Genomic DNA, 23310 nt, shown 5'->3' with positions numbered 1-23310 from the left:
TTTCCAAACTGATTCCGGATGGATAGAGAGGAGGACTGGGAGCCACTTAACAGTAAGTACTAAGCACATAGGCCCCGATTCATCATGATAAAGGGGTATGCTGGAGTCAGACGAGCCTGATTCATTACGAGGCAGATGCTTCTAAAAAGTGGAGCGAGGCTTACTATAAATCTTACTCCAGTCGGAGACCGGAATAAGATTTTAGGAATGAAGCGCTCCGCAGCTCGTCATGCATTAGACACGCTGTTGTGTCACCTCCTGTTCCTCCTCTATCCCACCCCTTCTCCCATTTTGGTGTAGCTTAGCAAAACTGGGGTGAAAATACCAATAGTTGTTAAATTTTTGTAAAGACTGAAGTTGCGCAAAAATTTTACAACTTATCAAAGTGTTTAAGTCCAGATTTCTGATGAAAACACTTTGATGAATTGGGGCCAAACTGTTAAGAAGTGCTACCCTATAAAGCACATTTCTGTTTTATTCTTTTCATATACTGCATGTATGTCTAGATTATGTACATGAGTAAAGATAGTTTTATTCCAACTAGTATCCCAGAACTTAATTTCTCCATCTTCTCCAATCTCTGTGTCCACGGATGCTGTACTGCACTCATATGACATCCGAGTGCAGTCCACATGCACCCACACAAGTCTATGGGTGATCAGATCATCGGAGGCACTCGCAGCATGTTGTGATTGTTTTTTCATGTAGAATCTGCCGTTCTGCCCCATAAATTAACATTAGGCCGAGTGCTATCCGATAAAACATCACATAGCGCTCGGCCGTGTTATACGCCAGTGTGAGCGAGCCCTAAGATGAAGTGTCAGTTTGTATAAATCTTTCAATATTAGAATAAATATTCTATTTTTTTTATGATGATGCTGATGATTTTATATTGGTTAGAGCCACTTCTGTAAATGGATGTAGTGCTTTATGTCTGTACGTGGCGTGCAAAGCTAGACAACCCCAGCTGTACAGCATCCCTGGAAGTTACGCCATAATCCTACTATAAAGATGAATTATTCATTTTGTTATTGAAAGCTCCTGTGTGCTGTAAAATAAAACACTTTGTTACATAAAACAACATGTCTACTCCACCCCCGTATGATTTATGCATGGTACAGAATAGGAACTGGGGAATTACAGAAAATGAGTTAATCAACATGTTACTCTTTATCCTCCGCCGTAAAACATACAAGTTCTATTATACAAAAACATCCAAGTTAAAGGGTCCCTTTATGTCAGATAATCACCATCACCACCATAACAGTGCTTGCCTGTGATCTGCTCAGGTTATTACTTAAGAAATTACACATTTGTATCATTATATCAAGCAGTATGTTTGGTGATCACGTGTGTAGCTACAGAGTTTTGTGTTTTTACAGTATTTTCCATTGCATTGATTTATAATCGTTATTATTGAGAAATGCATATGTATGTATGAAGAGCAGAGATGGGAAGAGAAGTTGGCTTGCACTCAGCTGGGTGGTTGGAGGTACTGGTGAAGTGGGGTGTGCAACCCCAGAAGAAGAGTAGAAATGGGCGGATCAAGTAAAATTCTTATTTGCTTGTTTCCCGGATTTTCTCAGGAAATTCAATTTGCTGATTATTTTCCACTAATTGAATGTCCATTATCATGCTCTGGAGACTCTCCAGACCCCACAGAATAATAAACTTAAGATGTAAAAAATAGCAAAAATTGTTATACTTACCTCACCGCTCACCTTTCCGGACCCTCTGCTACTCACTGTCTGGTCCTTGTCACATCCTCTGTTCACAGTCATGAGCTCTGAAACCCCGAGCCTCTTCACGCAATGCTGAGACTTCCGGTTAAGGCCCAACACCTTGCATGTGCAAAAAAATCTTGGGACTAATCTGAGCCGGAAGTCCTGTCTGTTATGCCGGCCAATCACAAAGCGCCGCCCTACTCATCATGTGTTTTGCTCTGCTCCATCCAGTACCTGACCATCACTCTGAGTTGTCTTGTGCTGGTTGTGACTCATAGAGGGACGCGGCCGAACTCTTCAGAAATTTTTATCCATCCTGTCCTGCAGAGATTTGCTTCCCCAGCCTATTACCTGCTAGCAGGTGATATATCAGGTGACCCCACCCTCCATTCCTCACCTGAATGTTGGTTCCTAGCCTGCTAGCACCTTTTTTACGCATTCCTCCATATTCTGTCTACCGATATCGACCTGGCTTGTTTACCCATCCTGTCTGACCACTATGATCTTGACCTCAGGTACGTGTATTGAACCTGTGCTGCGTGCCCTGACCTTGGATTGTCTGAGCAAATTTTTGTCTTTGCCCTCCTGTGCCTCGTACCTATGTCTCTCACCCTCCAGTCAGCTGCTGCAGACCCGGGGGCTGCCCTTGAGTGGTATCTCGTGACTACCAGTGGCAAAGCCTATCCTCACCATCAGACCTGGTAGACACTCAGTCACGCCCCTACAGGGTAAGCCCAGCCCATTGCGCAGTGGGTCCACACCCACCAGCGTTACCCCGGCCTAGTATGAAGAGATCAGGGGAATCAGCACTCGCATCAGCAATCAGAAGATGCATCAATAATTGGATGAGTAATTATAAGGAATGGAGGAATGGGAGTATAAGTTTTTTTGTATATTTTTTAACTTTTTGGTGACTTGTAGGGTTCAGCAAAAATGGTGGCCAGTCGCTGTCATTTGACTAAATCCATGCAAAACTAATTACAAAAAGTCCGCTTTTTGGCAAATATTTTTTGTAAAATTCAAGTCAAATTCAATTCCACTCTAATATATTTGCTCATCTCTAATTAGGAGCTAACATTACTGTATTATAATTATAATTCATGGCGTTAGTATGCTGGTTGAGTAGAAACTTTTCAAAATAATTATTTGTGGATACCCTCTGGGTGCACTGGTTTCTGCTCCCATACGCCCAAAAACACTCTGATGGGTTTATAAGTTTTCCCTTCTACTATTTCCTAGTGTGAGTGTGTGTTTTGTTGAGAAATTAAAGCAAATTGATAGAGTTGGCGCTGAGTTATATTACAGGATGTCTACATTACTGCAGGATATGTTTTTGTCAGGTCCGGATGATAAGGAGGGTAAAAAGACAAATTACCTTAGACCCCCACCGTCTGGAGCCTCTAACAACGTCTTCAAAATAATTATTTTTTAGCACTTCATGGTGGCATTTTTTGAATATGCTGTGCTGTGTAACACTTATTTATAATTATATGCTAACTTTGTGGTAGTTTTTGAAGACTTTTGCTCTAACGTACTACTTTTTTAACCTTAATTTATATTGTAGATGTAAAATTTTAATACCTCATCTATGTCCAGATAATTTGGTTCTATAAACGAACCCGAATTGTCAAGTTCTAATGTTCCCCAACTACAGTCCTCAAGAGTCACCAACGCATTAAGTTTTCAGGATTTCTTTAGTATTCCCCAGATGATGGAATTATCACATGTGCAATACTAAGGAAATCCTGAAAACACGATCTGTTGGTGGCTCTTGAGGATTGGAGTTAGAGGAACCTGTCCTACACAAAAGTCGATAATGATTTTGTACATTCCGTAGAAAATAGACCACGGAATGTTTTTGCCAACAGGTTTTTTGAGCTTTTCGTGTCCCACATTTACAAGAACCGTAGTGGGCATCCAATATCTCATAAGATATTTCTGCAACTGGTGACGGAAATATTGAATATTACATTGTAATATGCATTTCCTTATATATGTAGTAACCTTCATTTTTATGTATTTGTCTATTTCAGGTTGTATATAAAAATAATGATGTCCGGCTAGAATTGTCACGTCTTGCCAAGCAAGGTGATGTCAAAATGAAAGTTCATGGTGTAGTCGCCTTTAAATGTGAGAATGTTGCCACATTGGACCCAATCACTTTTGAGACTCCAGAATCATTTATCTCTTTACCAAAATGGAATGCGAAGAAGACTGGATCCATATCATTCGACTTCCGCACAACGGAGCCCAATGGACTCATATTGTTTAGTCATGGTAAACCTCGTCACCAAAAAGATGCAAAAAATCCCCAAATGATCAAGGTTGACTTTTTTGCTATAGAGATGCTTGACGGCCATCTGTATCTTCTTCTTGACATGGGATCAGGAACCATTAAAATAAAGGCAATTCAGAAAAAAGTAAATGACGGAGAATGGTATCATGTTGATTTCCAACGCGATGGACGCACAGGTAAAAATATATTTGTGAAAAATTATAATGAATGGAATGTCAAGTGCTTATATTTAATTTAGTTAAAAGCAAACCATAGATTCATTTTTTTCCCTTTTTAACGTTACGTTATGCACTTTTTAATACAGTGCAAGGAAAAATATGATGACAAATTTCAAATAATATATATTTTTTAATAATTAACAATTAAAAAGGTTAGTCGATTTTTTGGCAAAATTTTCTAAAATGTCTTGAGGAGAGACGTCAATATGAGATTGCTTGGGGTCCAACACTCGGCATCCCTACCGGTCAGCTGTTATTATCTATGGCATCAGTGGGATGTAAACATTGAACATAGCTGCAAATCACAGCTCCGATCTATGGGTAGCAGTAGTAGTCGCTACCGGGTGCTGCAGATCAGCTCCTATTCTCAATGATTTGTACAGACATAAGCAATTAGGAATAACCCAATTTCTTACATCTGCAATACATTTCAATACCCTGTGCTGTCCATGGATGAATGCTGAAAATACTGGACAGCGGCAACCTCCAAGATTATGGGACGACAAAGGTAATATGGATAAGCAAATGATGTCTTCCTTGACTCCATTGTCTTCTGTGCAATTGCTGTAATTGTTCAGCACATGCACAGATACAGGGGATTCTGTTGAACGTATCTGCAATGCGAGTAGTGGAAGGGCACCTCTCTGTTTTACACTAAAATTTTCAACTTTTTTTATTTTTTTTTTATTTTTCCCACACTTGTGGTCCTGGGGACTATTAGAATTTACAGAAGAAATTGGCATAAATTATAGTGCAAATCTACACCAGCCCAAACTGGCAATGATTTGCTGTAATGGCGCATGAACAGGAAAAGCTGAAGACCAGCAGGAAACTTAGGCAAAAATGGTGGCGTTTCAGTATTTTCTTTTTTTTTTATTCTAGGACAACCATGTGCCTATTTGTAAAATACAATGCATTAGTGAACCAGTCCTTTACAGGGAATTTGTCAGCAGGTTTTTGGTAGGGAATCTGATAGGAGCATACTGTAGTGACAGAGCCTGATTCCAGTGATGTGTGACTTATTGGACTGCTTGGTGCAGTTTTGCTAGAATCCATGTTTTATCTGTAGATGTGGCAGAGCTAAGACTCCTGTGCTGTGTATAACCTATAACTCCACCTACACCCCTGACTGGCAGCTTCCTGTGTACACTGTGCATTATAAGTAAGCTGTTAATTAGTGGAGGGGGTGGAGTTACACAGATTTGCCAGACTGGCATGTATGTGACGCCTAGTCATGTAGTGATAAACTCCTATTGATAAAACACTGATTGTATTGAAACTACAACACACAGCCTAATAAGTGACACATTCCAGGAATCAGGGTCCCAATGCTTACACTATGCTGCTCTCAGATTAAATAGCAAAAATTTGCTGACAGATTCCCTTTAAGACTAGCATAAAAAAGGATATGTGCACCAGTACAGTGTCGGACTGGGGTGCCAAGGGCCCAACAGTAACATCAACTCTGGAGGCCCACTTTTCAGCTACATGCAAATATTACATTACTCTCATTCACAAATGTATATAATAATAAATGGGTAGTCAAATGAATGATAAGATGCAGCCTTTGTCTGTAAATAGTGAACCAAGTGTATTGTGCCAAGTACTGTTCACAATGGAGGGTGGAGGGCCAACTCATGCAGATCGGCCCACCGGGGGATTCTTCTGCTCCCCTGTGGGCCAGTCCGATTTTGCCACAGTATACTTGTAATATTATTTTTTTCAGTTGGATTCAATATAGATTTATTCACGTGCCACATTACAGACTATGATACCGCCATGTGTATCTTGCATTATGTTAAAAAAAAATTAAATTTTAGCCTCCAATTTTATTCTACAGAATTAAAAAGACATCTCTTATTTATTTGGAATTAACTGTTCTAATGTCCAAAATGCAGTTAAGGATATATTAAAATATAAGTAATAATAATAGGAAGAAACTGTTACATAGATACAAATAGTATCTCTGCAATAGTATGGGCTGTATGTTAAGAAAAAAAAATGCAATTCTGCTTTTTCAGTAAGGAAAATGTAAAAATATTAAAAACTCAATATCACATTGTCTAAAGTGTCGAAAAACGAAATATTGAAAAATATAAAGTTGCCCGTTGTCGGCAAAAGCCAACCGGCATCGGAAATGAAGAAGAAAGTAGCTTATTTATCCTCTAAGATAAGCTCCTGTATACCTATTTTCCCAGTATTGAGGATATGTCTTTTAGAATTACATTTACTTGTAAAATCTGGTTATAAAAAAAGGTTTGCAAATGATAAAACACATATATAATCATTAGCTTTAATATCAAGTAGGAGAAAGCTTGACCTTAATATTATGGATGCATTTTGCATTCTTCTTATGTAGAAAGTTACTAGACATAATTAAATAGAAAGTAGGTCACAGTCACTGAGTTTCATATCTCCAAGTGGATTCTTCTTTATCCTGTGGGAAGAGATAAACTTGAGGAGACAGATGACTCCATTTACAGATATACAAAGCAATACTATCCTTGTCTCGGAGGGTTGTTATTTATCATGTCCTTTTAACAGTTAAAGGTGAGTTATAGCCGGCCTATTGAAAGACTATAATGAATCACCCTTCTGTCCATTTGTCAGGAAATGAGATTTCTACAGATTTGAATACACCGAAAATACAAAATAAAAATTGCCTGAAATTGCACAACACGCTCCAGGGATTTCATACTGACAAAACCATCCTTTATTGTGGAAACCCTTAACCTGCATGGTGTAATATTAACGCTCTCAACTGGCGTGTCGTTATTTGTTGTGCTGCCATAAATATCTGCTTTATTCTGTATATTCATGGTGCAAATACGTAAATGAAAACATACACGTAACATACAATAATGCAAAACAATTAAAATATTTAAAAAAAACCTTTAAAACATAAATTCAAATAATAATAATAATAATAATAATAATAAAAAAGAATATGTCACCTTCAAAATAATAATGGCCATTCTAATGGGCAAATAAGTAAATGAGAACATACAGTACAGACCAAAAGTTTGGACACACCTTCTCATTTAATGATTTTTCTGTATTTTCATGACTATGAAAATTGTACATTCACACTGAAGGCATCAAAACTATGAATTAACACATGTGGAATTATATACTTAACAAAAAAGTGTGAAACAACTGAAAATATGTCTTATATTCTAGGTTCTTCAAAGTAGCCACCTTTTGCTTTGATGACTGCTTTGCACACTCTTGGCATTCTCTTGATGAGCTTCAAGAGGTAGTCACCTGAAATGGTCTTCCAACAATCTTGAAGGAGTTCCCAGAGATGCTTAGCACTTGTTGGCCCTTTTGCCTTCACTCTGCGGTCCAGCCCACCCCAAACCATCTCGATTGGGTTCAGGTCTGGTGACTTTGGAGGCCAGGTCATCTGGCGTAGCACCCCATCACTCTCCTTCTTGGTCAAATAGCCCTTACACAGCCTGGAGGTGTGTTTGGGGTCATTGTCCTGTTGAAAAATAAATGATGGTCCAACTAAACGCAAACTGGATGGAACAGCATGCCGCTGCAAGATGCTGTGGTAGCCATGCTGGTTCAGTATGCCTTCAATTTTGAATAAATCCCCAACAGTGTCACCAGCAAAGCACCCCCACACCATCAAACCTCCTCCTCCATGCTTCACGGTAGGAACCAAGCATGTAGAGTCCATTCCTTCACCTTTTCTGCGTCGCAAAAAGACACGGTGGTTGGAACCAAAGATCTCAAATTTGGACTCATCAGACCAAAGCACAGATTTCCACTGGTCTAATGTCCATTCCTTGTGTTCTTTAGCCCAAACAAGTCTCTTCTGCTTGTTGCCTGTCCTTAGCAGTGGTTTCCTAGCAGATATTTTACCATGAAGGCCTGCTGCACAAAGTCTCCTCTTAACAGTTGTTGAAGAGATGTGTCTGCTGCTAGAACTCTGTGTGGCATTGACCTGGTCTCTAATCTGACCTGCTGTTAACCTGAGATTTTTGAGGCTGGTGACTCGGATAAACGTATCCTCAGAAGCAGAGGTGACTCTTGGTCTTCCTTTCCTGGGGAGGTCCTCATGTGAGCCAGTTTTTTTGTAGTGCTTGATGGTTTTTGCAACTGCACTTGGGGACACATTCAAAGTTTGCCCAATTTTTCGCACTGACTGACCTTCATTTCTTAAAGTAAAGATGGCCACTCTTTTTTCTTTACTTAGCTGCTTTTTTCTTGCCATAATACATATTCTAACAGTCTATTCAGTAGGACTATCAGCTGTGTATCCACCAGACTTCTGCACAACACAACTGATGGTCCCAACCCCATTTATAAGGCAAGAAATCCCACATGTTAAACTTGACAGGGCACACCTGTGAAGTGAAAACCATTTCCGGTGACTACCTCTTGAAGCTCATCAAGAGAATGCCAAGAGTGTGCAAAGCAGTCATCAAAGCAAAAGGTGGCTACTTTGAAGAACCTAGAATATAAGACATATTTTCAGATGTTTCACACTTTTTTGTTAAGTATATACTTCCACATGTGTTAATTCTTAGTTTTGATACCTTCAGTGTGAATGTATAATTTTCATAGTCATAAAAATACAGAAAAATCTTTAAATGTCCAAATTTTTGGTCTGTACTGTACATGCAACATAAAATCCTAAAACATGCAAAACAAATCAAATATAAAAAACAGCTTTCAAACTTAAATTAAAATAATAATAATTATGATAATAATAATAATTATATTTAAAAAAAAATAATATGTCACCTTCAAAATATTAATGGCCAACATAGAATATATGCCATGCTACATAGCATACCGTTGTGTCCTTGCTTTCCTTTTCTCTTGTCTTGACAGATTTAGCAATCTGTAAATGAACTTGCGCAATTTACATAGCAAGGCCACCTGTTTACACTATTGGATCGACAGGATTAAACAAATTACCTTTCATAAGGCAGATAAATGTAATAGATTGCTCACCGTTATAACAGCTTCAAATTCTCACTGTAGTTTTCATCGGCAACTTTATCCCATATTAGTAGAGTGCTGAGAGGAGCATTTGCCGAATCCAAGCTTGTGAATGTTGTACTCTAGAAAAAGCTGCTCTACCACCTCAATATAATACAATTCCTTAAAACAGCGAACACTGGCCCATGTCGGTCTTCTTACACGTTTCGAGCATGCACTGCTCTTAGTCGTAGAAAAGCGATGGAAATAATATTCTGTGACTAAGAGCAGTGTATGCTTGAAATACCAAAGAAAACTGACAATGATCAGTCTGTTATGTTTTAACCTATTGCAATAAAACTTTTGTTGCGCGTTTTGCGCATAACGTTATTCAATGACTAAAAGCAGCGTATGCTCGAAACGCGTAAGAAATCCAATATGAATCAGTGACCTGTGTTTTAATAGATTGCAACACAGATTTTCTTACGCATTTCGAGCATAATATTATTCTGTGACTAAGAGCAGTACATGATAGAAACGTGTTAGAAAACGGGCATGGATCAGTGTGCTATGTTTTAATTGATTACAGTAAAGAATGTATTAAGCATTTCAAGCATAACATTATTTTATGACTAAGAGCAGTGTATACTCGAAACGCATAAGAAAACTGTTATGGAGTGTGCTATGTTTTAATAAAGATTTTTTTTACGCATTTCAAGCATAATAATAATAATAATCCAAGCATAAAATCATTCTCTGACCAAGATCAGTGTATGCTTGAAATGCATAAGACAACCGACATAGATCAATGTGCTATGTTTTAGTTGATTACAATAAATAATGTTTCATGCATTTTGACCATAACATCATCCTATAACTAAGAACAGTTTATGCTTGAAATGTGTAAAAAAAAAAAAACACGTGGATAAGTGTGATATGTTTTAATCGACAGAATAAAAATTTTATTATGCGTTTTGAGCATAACATTATTCTATTACTAAGATCAGTGTATGCTTGAAACGCGTAAGAAAACTGATATTAATCAGTTTGCTATGTTTTAATTGATTGCAATAAATATTTTATTACGCATTTTGAGCATGACGTTATTCTATGCTCGAAACGTGTTAGAGAATCAACATGGATCAGTGTGCTATCTTTTAATCGATTGCAATAAAGATTTTCTCACGTGTTTCGAGTATATACTGCTCTTAGTCATAGGACAACATTCTATGTCTAAGAGCAGTGTGTGCTCGAAACGCGTAAGAAAACCGGCATGGACCAGTGTACCATTTTATAATTGATTTCAATAAGAAGGAATTCTATTATATTGAGGTGCTGAGTTAGTTTCCATAGTATGCAAATTGCTAATCGTCCATAGTACACAAATATTAGATGCTTTAATTGTCACATTATTTAGTCTTAGACTACAATTCAGTATAACATAATCCAGTCTTGGACAATGGTTGTGTCTATTAGAATGTCACACAATGACTCAATGAGGTGCAAAAACGGTAATAATGATAGACACGCTACAATAGAAATCTGTGATGAAACTTCAGCTGTATTGTAATGGTTGTGCGGTATCTGCATTGATTTTGAATACCCGTAGTGTAACTTGAATCTTGTTAAAATCACACTGTGCAATGAGGTTTGCATGACCCGCTTACATCAAGGTATGATTAGAACAGACTACATTGTGGCCGACATCTCAAAGTAGAAAAGTGTCTCTGTCACTCTGTTTAAGGAAAAGTTTATATACTTTGCAATGTATACTGCACACTTTTAGATGAGCATTTATATACTGTACCGGTATGACTATTGAAAATCTGAAAAATAAAACTTTATTTTCTAGACTGAACCATGAAAGATGGAGTAATTTTTGGATTATCTGTTTTTATTGTCGAGGGCAGATTGATCATTTACGTATTAGGGCAGTGCCTGAGGCGTAATACCCAGAGTAGACCTACTGCCAAATTCAGTGGGATCGACATGACATTTTATGTGCATGGTCAGCGGTGTACATAGAAATCATGGAACCCTATAGCGAAAAGGTCTAATTGGGCGCCCCAAAAAGCAAAAAAAAATAATATTCTGTGAGGTCACAGAAGACCATATCTCACAACTTTGCAGCTTTTATAAAGTAATTTTCTCCCTACTGGAGCCTTAGATTCCGCTTTTATTTCACCCATAAAGTATAATGTCAACAAAAGTGACCCACAAACACAGTATGAAACCACCACAGTGAATTCCTCCACAGTACCCTCCACACGCACAGTATGATGACCCTACTGTACCCCACCCCTCATATCTTGCGGAAAAGATATACACCCCTCCATGCAGTATAATGGGCCTACATACAGTTTAATTGGCCCCCACACCACTCCACACTGTACAGTGGCCCCCACTAGCTCTCCAAACTGTTCCTCTCCACACTGTACAATAACCCCCACACAGCCCTCCACACAGTATGATGAAAGCCACACAAACCTTCACACTGTATAATGGCTTGCATACAGTATAAACGCTTCCACACATAGCCCTCCAACTATTATAATAGCCCCCACATAGTCTTCCATATAGTAAAATGCACCCACCATAGTCCTCCATACAGTATAATGCACCCCCATAGTCCTCCATACAGTATAATGCACTCCCCATAGTCCTCCATACAGTATAATGCACTCCCCATAGTCCTCCATACAGTTTAAAGCACTCCCTATAGTCCTCCATATATTGTAAAGTACTCCCCATAGTCCTCCATATAGTATAAAGCACTCCCCATAATCCTTCACATAGTATAATGCACTCCCCATAGTCCTCCATATAGAATAAGGCATTCTTTATAATCCTCCATATAGTATAATGTACTCCCCATAGTTCTCCATATAGTATAATGCACTCGCCATAGTCCTCCATTAAGTATAATGCACTCCCCATAGTCCTCCATATAGTATAATGCACTCCCCATAGTCCTCCATATAGAATAAGGCATTCCCCATATTCCTCCATATAGTATAATACACACCATAGTCCTCCATACAGTATAATGCACTCCCCATATTCCTCCATACAGTATAATGCACTCCCCATAGTCCTCCATGCAGTTTAATGCACTCCCTATAGTCCTCCATATATTGTAAAGCACTCCCCATAGTCCTCCATATAGTATAAAGCACTCCCCATAATCCTTCATATAGTATAATGCACTCCCCATAGTCCTCCATATAGAATAAGGCATTCTTTATAATCCTCCATATAGTATAATGTACTCCCCATAGTTCTCCATATAGTATAATGCACTCTCCATAGTTCTCCATGAAGTATAATGCACTCCCCATAGTCCTCCATATAGTATAATGCACTCCCCATAGTCCTCCATATAGAATAAGACATTCCCCATATTCCTCCATATAGTATAATACACACCATAGTCCTCCATACAGTATAATGCTCCCCCATATTCCTCCATACAGTATAATGCACTCCCCATAGTCCTCCATACAGTATAATGCACTCCCCATAGTCCTCCATACAGTTTAATGCACTCCCTATAGTCCTCCATATATTGTAAAGCACTCCCCATAGTCATCCATATAGTATAAAGCACTCCCCATAATCCTTCATATAGTGTAATGCACTCCCCATAGTCCTCCATATAGAATAAGGCATTCTTTATAATCCTCCATTTAGTATAATGTACTCCCCATAGTTCTCAATATAGTATAATGCACTCTCCATAGTCCTCCATGAAGTATAATGCACTCCCCATAGTCCTCCATATAGTATAATGCACTCCCCATAGTCCTCCATATAGAATAAGGCATTCCCCATATTCCTCCATATAGTATAATACACACCATAGTCCTCCATACAGTATAATGCACTCCCCATAGTCCTCCATACAGTATAATGCACTCCCCATAGTCCTCCATACAGTATAATGCACTCCCCATAGTCCTCCATATATTGTAAAGCACTTCCCATAGTCCTGCATATAGAATAAGGCATTCTTCATAATCCTCCATATATTGTAAAGCGCTCCCCATAGTCCTCCATATAGTATAAAGCACTCCCCATAATCATCCATATAGTATAATGCACTTCCCACAGGCCTCCATATAGTATAATGTACTCCCCATAGTCCTCCATATAGTAAAATGCACTCCCCATAGTCTTCCATATAGAATAAGGCATTCCCCATAATCCTCCATATAGTATAATGCACTCCCCATAGTCCTCCATATAGAATAAGACATTCTTCATAATCCTCCATATAGTATAATGTACTCCCCATATTCCTCCATATACTATAATGCACTCTCCATAGTCCTCCATATAGAATAAGGCATTCCCCATATTCCTCCATATAGTATAATACACACCATAGTCCTCCATACAGTATTATGGCCACCACAATGTTCTCATTGATTTAACAAAAAGTTGCAACACCTCTCCTCATCCCTCACTTCTCTGGTCTCTGCAGCATGCGTTCTGAAGCACTGTACATCTCAGCGCAGTGGGCGCCATGTTGTGACATCATCGCGCCTGCTGCACTGAGACCTCAGTTGCCGGGAAAGAATGATAGAGGAGAAAACGTCAGCTGACGGCTCCGTCTTTCATCATTGCTTTCAACTGTATCGGCATCCAGGATGCCGATACAGTTGAACTTGCGATGATGGGCAGGGGTCCGGTGTCGGCGTTGGCACCGGGCCCACCTGGGCCCCATAGTAACTGCGTCGCCTGCCACCATTTGCGGTATGCCACTGTACATGGTGGTCCCCTAACTATGTCCTGACACAAGACGTTATGAGAAAGAAGGAACGAGCAGTTGTAATTAAAATGCCTGACCCTTTTGCTTTTGAATGAGATAAAAGGCTGCCAGAGGAGTTTGGCAGCAGCCTTATTCTCTCTCCCCGTTAAAAAACACCTTACAGGGAATCTGTCACCAGATTTTTACTACCTCATCTGACAGCAGCATAATGTATGAAAGAGACCCTGATTCCAGCGATGTGTCACTTAGTTTACTGGATGCAGCTGTTGTGACCCAATCAGAATTTTTAGATGTAGCTGTTGGACAAAAAATGTTCACCCTATAGCTATCTTGTGTATAGTCTGCTTTAGATGAGATATGTAGCCCAGAGATAAAGATCATATATACAAGGGAGTACTTGCACCTCTCCTTACGCTGTGATTGTTATGTGCAGCTCAGATTATGATCATTATAGCCTTGATCTCTTTTACATGGCCCAAAATTGGTTGAATGAAAATATGCTTGTTCACTTTGATTGGCCTGTGTGAAAATCGTTGCGATCAGTCAACTAAACTCTCGTTCATTGGATGACAGCATCTTTTATGCTGGTTAAAAAATAATCCTAGTCATCAGCACATGGGGCCAACAATATGCAAACTTTATGGAGTCCAAGCTATTGTTTTAATGATCATCCATCCCTGTTTAATTTGCCTCAGTCTGTGTGACGTTTTATAAATGAGCCCCGATCATATCGATGATAAGCACTTACTACAGAGAAAGGCGGAGACAGAACAGGGCAGAGATACACCCTTTTAAAAGGACTTTTGAATAGTGTTTCCCAACCAGGGTATTTATAGAGAATTATAGAAAGCTTAAAGTGACCCTATACCAAACGTCATGAGTTAGAATTAAAAGTAGGGAATGGAAGTACTTTTACAATGTTTATTTGAATTAAGGTACGTGGCTAAGATAGATTTAGAAATGCTGAGTTAGTGCACTCATTGAAGTTTTAGTGCATGCAAATTTCTTACCATGATCTTAAAAAGCACCTTACACCAAATCCAATTTCTCATGGTGAACTGGACACACGATATAATAGTGGCTGCACAGCCGAATAAAACTTTTTGGTTTGTTTTAATTTCACCTCTCCATTGCAGAAATATTAGTAATCAAAGTATTTAGCACCTAATGAGCTCCCTTTTTAAGGCAATGTGGGTGTTATTAAATATTTTTAATGGGGGAGTGTACTTCTTTTCCTTGTATGAGTTGCCTGATTATAAACAGGCAACAACATAGCAGAAATATAACACACCTCCATCATAGTTTAGGTTTAACTCTAATCTAATCTGGCTCCTGGTCTAACCTCCTGAACGATTAGAAAGCACAGATTACTAATGTGGCACCCCAGGGGTCTGGTTGCCACAGTAATAGAAATATTATGTCTGAGAGCAAGTGGGAGGTTTCTCTGGTCAGGAGCCCTAAGCATGCAACACGGCCCACCCAGACCTGGGAGGGGAGGAATCTGCCCTTATAAACTGGGTCTGGGGCGGGATTAGGTGAGCCAGAGCCTGCAGAACAAGTAGAGCAGTCAGAGTCAGAGTGAAGTCCCAGACAGAGACGCAGTCAGGTCTGGAGAACAGCAGACACAGAGAAAGTGACAACAGGAGCTCTGTAGGAGCAGGAGCGAGTGCCAGAGGCTGGAAGCTAGAAAGCTTGCCTTGGCTGAAGACACTAAACCCGGACATGGAGTCCGAGGCTGTGGGGACATCCAGGTCCAGCAGCAGAATCCAACTGGCAGGGGATTCCATGTCCTCTGGCCTTAGAAGCCCGGAGGCACGGTCACAAGCAAGGGACCAGCACCGCCATCGTGAAGCAGAGGCTAACGGAAGACCCCAAGTCACCGGCCATACGGGTGAGCACCACACGGTATACTCAGGGACGTGGGCTACTTCTACCCGCATAGAGCAAGGTAGCCAGGAAAGAGTGCAGATAGTCGGGGAGGCCTACAACTCCACCTGGCCAAGGGAGATCCTACTTGCTTACAGACTGACCAGGCCCCTACTGCTAACCAGTACTCCCGGGAGGGTCTGCGTTATACCATCAGTAAAGACCCTGAACTGCACCACACGTCTCTGTGTTTCATCGCCGCACCAGCACCATTACTACTGGGACGCTCACACCATCACTCCCATCTTCCACACTAGCTGCCCTGAGGCAATACTTCTCCCGTGGGAAGTTATCCCATACTCGGCTGCGCAAACAACATCAGCCTTAGCGGTCTGCAGCTCAGCGGCGGTCCCCACTGACCGCAATCCACGGGTGGCGTAGTCGGACATTTGTTATCACACTCAGACTGCCACTGGTTTGACCGCCCTGGACACGGACCGGGTCACAGCCACGGAGGACTACAACCCCCAGCGATCCGGCTCCGGGTATCCCCCTGCACAGCACTGGCCCAGGTGGTGCGTCACTATCACCTTTCAGATAATTTTACTGTGGGGAAGAGGTAGCACAGCTGAGTTTAGCTGTGTCACATTACAAACACTTCAATCAACTCTGTCAGCTCTACTGTACTGGCCCTTCCCCTAACATTGCCTTTCTAGAGATAAGTCACTCTTACTTCTGTTGTGCTCACATAATCTTGTAATTATTCTGCAGTGAGAGCAGAGCTGGGTGTCATTACATCTCACATAGGAGTATCTTGCTTGCTGCCACCTCAACAACACCGGAGCAACTGCAACCCCCCCAACCTACTGTCTCCTTCCCCATTCCTTTAAAATGTAAGCCCTCAAGGGCAGGGTCCTTTTTCCTCTGTACCAGTCTATCATTGTTAGTTTGTTTACTGTAAGTGATGTCTGTATTTGGTAAGTAACCCCTTCTCATGTACAGCAACATGGAATCAATGGCGCTATATAAATAATAATAACAATAATAATAATAATAATAATAATAATAATAGCTTGTTGTGCTCTAATTACAGAGTACAGAGTGATTACAAATTTCCCTTAACACAACAGACATTGTGAGACTCATATCCAGACAGGCAGTGTAGGGGAATGGGCAGTACAGCAAAGCTGATAGTGCTATGAGAGAAGGAGAGCTGATTGAAGGGTTTATAATGTGACACAGCTAAACTCAGATGCACTGGTCCTCCCCTCACAGTGACTTTATCTGAAAGGTGTGCACTATCTATACTCTAATCTCCTAGCACTTTCTAATCATGCAGGAGGTTAGACCAGTTGATCAGAGCTGTATCCTTACATCTCACAAACTGAGAAGCCTAGGCTATGGTGGGGGCATGTTCTTTTTCTACCATGTTGCTGCCTGCCTGTAATTTGGCAACTCATACAGGCACAGAGAAGAAGTGCATGACCCCAGTGAAAACTCTGATAACACACACACAAACACACAAAAGTTAACTCATTATGTGCCAAATACTTTGATAATATCTCTGCAACGAAGAGACAAAATTAAAAAAACAACAACTTTTATTCCCCACTGCAGCTACTGTTACATCGTGCGTCCAGTTCAATGTGAAAATTTGGTGAAAGGTCTGCTTTAAGACTACATCTACATATAGAATTTGTAACGGGTCTGGGAGGCGGAACCTCTGAGCAACTATACAAGGGGGCGGTCCTTGTAAGGAAGTGGGTGGCTCCCAGGGAAGACGGGCAGGTAGTCACGGCAAGTGACAGGGACAGTCTCTGGGTAGAAGGACGGGTACTCACGGCAAGTGACAGGGACAGTCTCTGGGTAGAAGGACAGCAGGCAGGTGACTGGTGAGCGCTGCCAGGTGAGCGGGCGAGAGTCTCTGGACAGGCAGGTGGTCACGGCAAGTGACGGCAGAGCCTCCAGGTAGGCTAGCAGACAGGTAGCAGGTGAGCGCTCCTAGGTGAGCAGGCGAGAGTCTCTGGACAGGCAGGTGGTCACGGCAAGTGACGGCGGAGCCTCCAGGTAGGCTAGCAGGCAGGTAGCAGATGAGCGCTCCCAGGTGAGCAGACAAGAGTCTCTGGACAGGCAGGTGGTCACGGCAAGTGACGGCGGAGCCTCCAGGTAGGCTAGCAGGCAGGTAGCAGATGAGCACTCCCAGGTGAGCAGACAAGAGTCTCTGGACAGGCAGGTGGTCACGGCAAGTGATGGCGGAGCCTCCAGGTAGGCTAGCAGGCAGGTAGCAGATGAGCGCTCCCAGGTGAGCGGGCAGGCTGGTCCATAGACAGACTGACAGGTGTCGGAAGGCAGACCGTTGGACCGCAGGCTTGCAAGCAGGTAAACGGATATCTGGCAGGTATCAAGCAAGAATCTGGCAGGTGACTGGCAGGTAACAGGCAGGAATCTGGCAGGTGACTGGCAGGTAAAAGGCAGGAATCTGGCAGGTGACTGGCAGGTAACTGGTAACGGGACCTGAGGGCTGAAGCAGAGTGAAGGCTTTGCAACAACATTGCTCGGGCACCTCCATTTTGGAGGAGGTGCCTTATATATGGTGAAGTCTTCCGGCCGTTGGCCGGGGACTCCTTAGGACAGCGCGCGCGGCCCCTTTAAGAGAGGGGGAGCGCGCGCGCGCGCGCCCTAGGCACCGTGGCCGGGAAGCAGCGCGCGCTGCCAGCAGAGCGGGAGGAAGACGCCAGGCACAGAGCGGAGAGGTGAGGGGAACAGCGTCCCTGCCTAGCAGGAGGCAGGGACGCCGACGCTACAGAATTGACGTGCAGAATTTTTTTTTAAATCCATAACATGTCAAATTCTGATGCAGATTTTAACCACAGATATCAATCTTTTAAATCTAGTGGTTTAAAATGTGGAGCAAAATTCAGATGTAACATTACAAAATCCACAGATGAATATTTTCCCATTTGGACGTACCCTAAGTATCCTCAGGCGTAAATCACGTTTATTTATAACCCTATACTATACTTTATATCTTGTAGAGAAAAGTTAATTGGAAAATTATTTTCTACTGTGAGCAAAATATTCTTCATTTAAAAGAAGTTAATAACACATTCTAATTAACTAAAAAAAGAAACTCTTGAGCCCTTGATCTTTGATTTCAGTGAGCATTCTGTAAATCTCAGGAATGCCACAGCAACATAACGTTAATTAAGAAATAAAAATTTTAGTTAATTTTCTTGGCTGGACGGTTCCTACAATTCGGAAAAGTAAAGCAGTAGAATGTGGTGACTGTGTATCTCCCTTATTTCAACCAGGCTTAAAGAAAACAAAATTGCTGAAATAATGAATCATTGAAGAGGCTCATTAAAACATACCTGTGGGAGTTATTTTGGCTGGATCTGCTGTACAGTACTGCCAGCTAGGCAGGAACAGAGAACGGCGGTAATATAACAGATGCAGTGCTCATTGTCCGCTGTGCCTCTATGACACATTAAAGTTCAGCTTCTGTGAGATGGCAGGACTATTACAAGCATGTGAGGCATATTCAAGAAGAATCCCTTAAGGGTGTTTAATAGGAATTGAGCCATCATTAACATGATATTGAAACAACATACGTCTAGAATATTTAGTTAGGTAATGTAGAACTTCAACTGAATATTAACTCCTAAAGAAGGAGAAAGAGACCTATGTACGAACAATTGTTAATTGCGGGGTCTATGGTAAATAAAGGTTTACAAAAACATTCCTGTTTATCAAAGTTGATTTAGACATTTATGACACCTTGCATTTTTTCCTAACTAGTGGGGGTCCTGACAGTTTTTGGAAAAGTATAAATATTGCATACACCAACAGGGCTGTGGAGTTGGAAAGACAAACCTCCGACTCCTACTCCGACTCCTCAATTTCCCTGACTCCCGACTCCGACTCCTCAATTTCCCTGACTCCCACCTTCGACTCCGACTCCACAGTGCTGTCTCACTACTGAGCATGTATATAAAGTGCAGCACAGATGTATCTCAACTAAAAGCCTAAATCCTTAGATCAGGAATAGAACAGACATTTATAGGACATTCCACAACTTTCTCAAATTCTTATGAAAAATTTTTATTCCGACTCCATCAAAATGGACTCCACGACTCCAACTCCATGACTCTGACTCCATGACTCCACAGCCCTGTACACCAATGGTGCATTTAAATCATATAGCCCCGTTAATTAGTGCTGGTTGACTGTATACAAGTCAGTCATTGCTGACAAAGAGAGCAGCGGCTGTAAACACTCCCCCGGTATTGACTGATAGCAGGCTCAGCATTAGGGCTGGCTGTTAGTAATGAGCGAGCATGTTCTGTTAACTCTTTTGGCTAGCATGCTCGGGTGTTCGCCAAGTATCTTCAGCGTGCTCGGGTGTTTTGTTTGAGTGGCTCCGTGTGCATGATTTGCGACTGTTTGACAGCTTTAATACATGTGAGGAATGCCTAAGAAGCAGGCATTCCTCACATGTATTAAATCTGTCAAACAGTCACAAATCATGAGTATGGAGTGACTAAAACATAACACTCGAGCACGCTGAAGATACTCGGAAAACACCCGAGCATGCTCGTAAATCTCGAGTAACGAGCATGCTCGCTCATCACTACTGGCTGTCAGTCAGTGCCGTGTGTGTGGTTACTCTCTATATACAGAGTGGTGACTGAAGACACACCGGTACCACCTCCATGACTGAAACCCGAATGCTGCCGGGAAGAATACAATTTTGAACACTATTAACCTGCAGATTAACCCCATATCTTCAGGTTAATTTTGTTTTTTCACGTGACAGATTCCCTTTAATACATCTTGCCCCTGTACATCATCAAGTTATCGGCTGCACTTGTGTGAGTTGTTGCAAATAACAATGACTTTTATGCTGGTATAATAGATCCGATCACCCGACAAATGGGCGTCTCGCTCGTGTGTCAATTGATCATCGTCTGGCTTCTACTGGTTTATAGTTAGAAATGAATGTTCTTTTCGATTATTATTGGCCCGTCTAAATGCACCTTAACTATGCAATAGATACAGATTCACTGAATAATATTATCAGTGAATCAGCAGAAAGAGATTGGTACTTTTGATGACGGTGGTGTGGAGAGTGAAATTGCCTACACAGCGCTTTTACAGCTCCAAAATACGACAGTTAATGCTACAATTTTTAATTCTGCTTAACAAAGAAAAAAAATGTATTTTTTAAGCATAAATTCTAATGAGTATGAGAATTTTCCCAGTGGAAAAGCGGCAATGAAATGTACATAGGCAAAAATTGCTGCAGATTTCATTGAAGAAACACTGTGGAGTTTCCATATTGTATTGTAAAGGGTGAAATCCACTGCAAAATCCACAGCATAATTACAATTCTTAGTACAGACAATTTTCACTGCAGATTTCCTTTGCAGCATTTGAATGATATTTTGTAAAAATTGATCCTCAATGTTTACACTGTAATATTCTGAGGATTTTCAAACCAGGAGATGTGGGTGAAAGTTGTGCTGCATTTCTATCCCGTGTGCCAATGAGTGATGTCCACCAGATATGTAAGAATGGAAGTTTGTTATTTGCCCTAAGCCAGAAATAGAAAATCACAGTTCAACTTTACCTATCTAAATACATATTTAGAAGGCGCTATAGGTTATAACCAGACAACAAAGAAAAACTCCTAAAATATCACTTTTAATTATATGATTAAAATACCCATATAGTAGCAAACCATAGGGTCATAAGGATATATAGCAAAACAATCGTAAATCCCAAGTTCGACACGGCACCCCCTCTCAACATCGGCTTTCCCTTGTGACCCTAAAGGGACTGACTGACTAAAAACCACCACCAACACCAATTAAAGTGCTACTGTCAGTCCCTTTAGGGTCACAAGAGAAAGCCGATGTTGAGAGGGGGTGCCGTGTTGAACTTAGGGTGCCAACCTCAGCGGCAAGGTAGGGTAAGTGAGAGTGAGTACACATCCCCCACCCCTTTAGATATTTCTTTACAATATTTTTATGTGGTTTAAGATTGTTTTGCTATATATCCTTATGACCCTATGGTTTGCTACTATATGGGTATTTTACCCATATAATTAAAAGTGATATTTTATGAGTTTTTCTTTGTTCTCTGGTTATAACTCATAAATATACGGCATACATACCGAAAAAAAATTTTTGTTTCTAGAAGGCGCTATAAAACTAAAGTAAATACGATAATAACTTTATTGGCAATTTAGATTTACCTTCATAAAAATCAGTATTTGATTTTCAGAAATAATTCATGTACAGTTCATGTTCATGTTCCCAATGTAAAAATATTTACCGTATTTTTCAGATTATACGACGCACTTTTTTCCTCCAAATTTGGGAGGAAAATGGAGATGTGTTTTATAATCCGAAGTGAGCATACCGGGGACGGGGGGTTCACTGGCTGTGGACCGGGTTTACAGGAGGCAGGGTCGCCTCTTCAGGAGGCCGGTGGCGGCAGGAGTGGGTCGATGCTGCAGTTCCTGGGCGTTCATTAGATGTTCGCGGCATTGAGTGGAGTCCCCTTTCCCATTCAGTTCACTTCGGGAAATTGCCGCTGGAGACGGCGCATACTCAGATTGAGATCTCAGGATCCCTTAGATCCCTGTTATGCCTCCAATGAGAAGGAGCAAAGAGACAAAGACCTGACACTACTTCCTGTAATCTTTCTCAGTGTCTCTGCTGCTAAAGACAGATTACACTTGATAGCAGGCTGTGGAGAGCGCTTAGTAGACGGCACTTAGGAGCGATTTTTCAGTGGCAAAAGAACATAATTTTTAAATCACAGTTTGTCTATTTATCACTTTGTCTATCAAATGAGATCAATTAACACTCTTGTGTTTGTGATCATGGGGGTCTCAATGGGTGGTGAGCTCTGTCATCTCACATTTACCAATGATAAATGTTGATTCATGTTGGTCAGAAAAAGGCTTGTTGGTAATGTGGTAATGATAAAAAAGATGTTGTAGACGACACCATGCATATCTGGCTTTTTTGTTTCTATTCATACTTGGGTGGAGATATGCAGATGAGCATCTTGACAGTTTAATATCTATCCATCAATCTCTTTAATATGGATGAACAAGGTCAAAGGCTACAGATTTACAAATGTAATGAATTCCAAAAACGATTTTAATAGCCTTGAATCCAAAGAGACTTGACCTTCGATAGGTAGTGTTCCGTGTGATGGAGCTGTGAAATGAAAGCAGAGAACTTCATTAGAGGATAGAAGTCATATATTATTCCCAGCTATTGAAATCAGCTTTAATAATTTAGCTTGATTAAAGCTCAAATTTGCATAATTGTTACACACACTTAAGAGCTCATCCTAGTAAAAGAAATTAAACCTTATTTAAATACTTGTTCTAAAAAAGTGTGGACATGAGAACAGTATTTAGCATTGTTGGGTTCATGCTTAAAATGTATCTTAGACTGGTTTCACACATTCAACATTCACGGT

General features: G+C 40.8%; 1 protein-coding gene across 14 annotated transcripts in view; it reads left to right on the top strand.

Annotated features, from left to right (window-relative positions):
* The window catches only part of NRXN1 (neurexin 1), a 1901072-nt gene that overhangs the window by 891464 nt on the left and 986298 nt on the right, over nt 1–23310 (top strand). For all 14 annotated transcript variants that reach the window (XM_073672110.1, XM_073672115.1, XM_073672114.1 and 11 more), the window contains one exon: nt 3758–4196. In XM_073672110.1, the coding sequence (XP_073528211.1) occupies nt 3758–4196 (439 nt within the window). The remainder of the gene's footprint in view (nt 1–3757; nt 4197–23310) is intronic.

Source organism: Phyllobates terribilis, unplaced genomic scaffold (assembly GCF_046119375.1).
Source record: "Phyllobates terribilis strain yellow unplaced genomic scaffold, ASM4611937v1 Scaffold_3__8_contigs__length_932513732, whole genome shotgun sequence".
Lineage (NCBI taxonomy): Eukaryota > Metazoa > Chordata > Amphibia > Anura > Dendrobatidae > Phyllobates > Phyllobates terribilis.
Note: the sequence above shows the minus strand (reverse complement) of the source record. Positions and strands in the feature narration are given on the sequence as shown.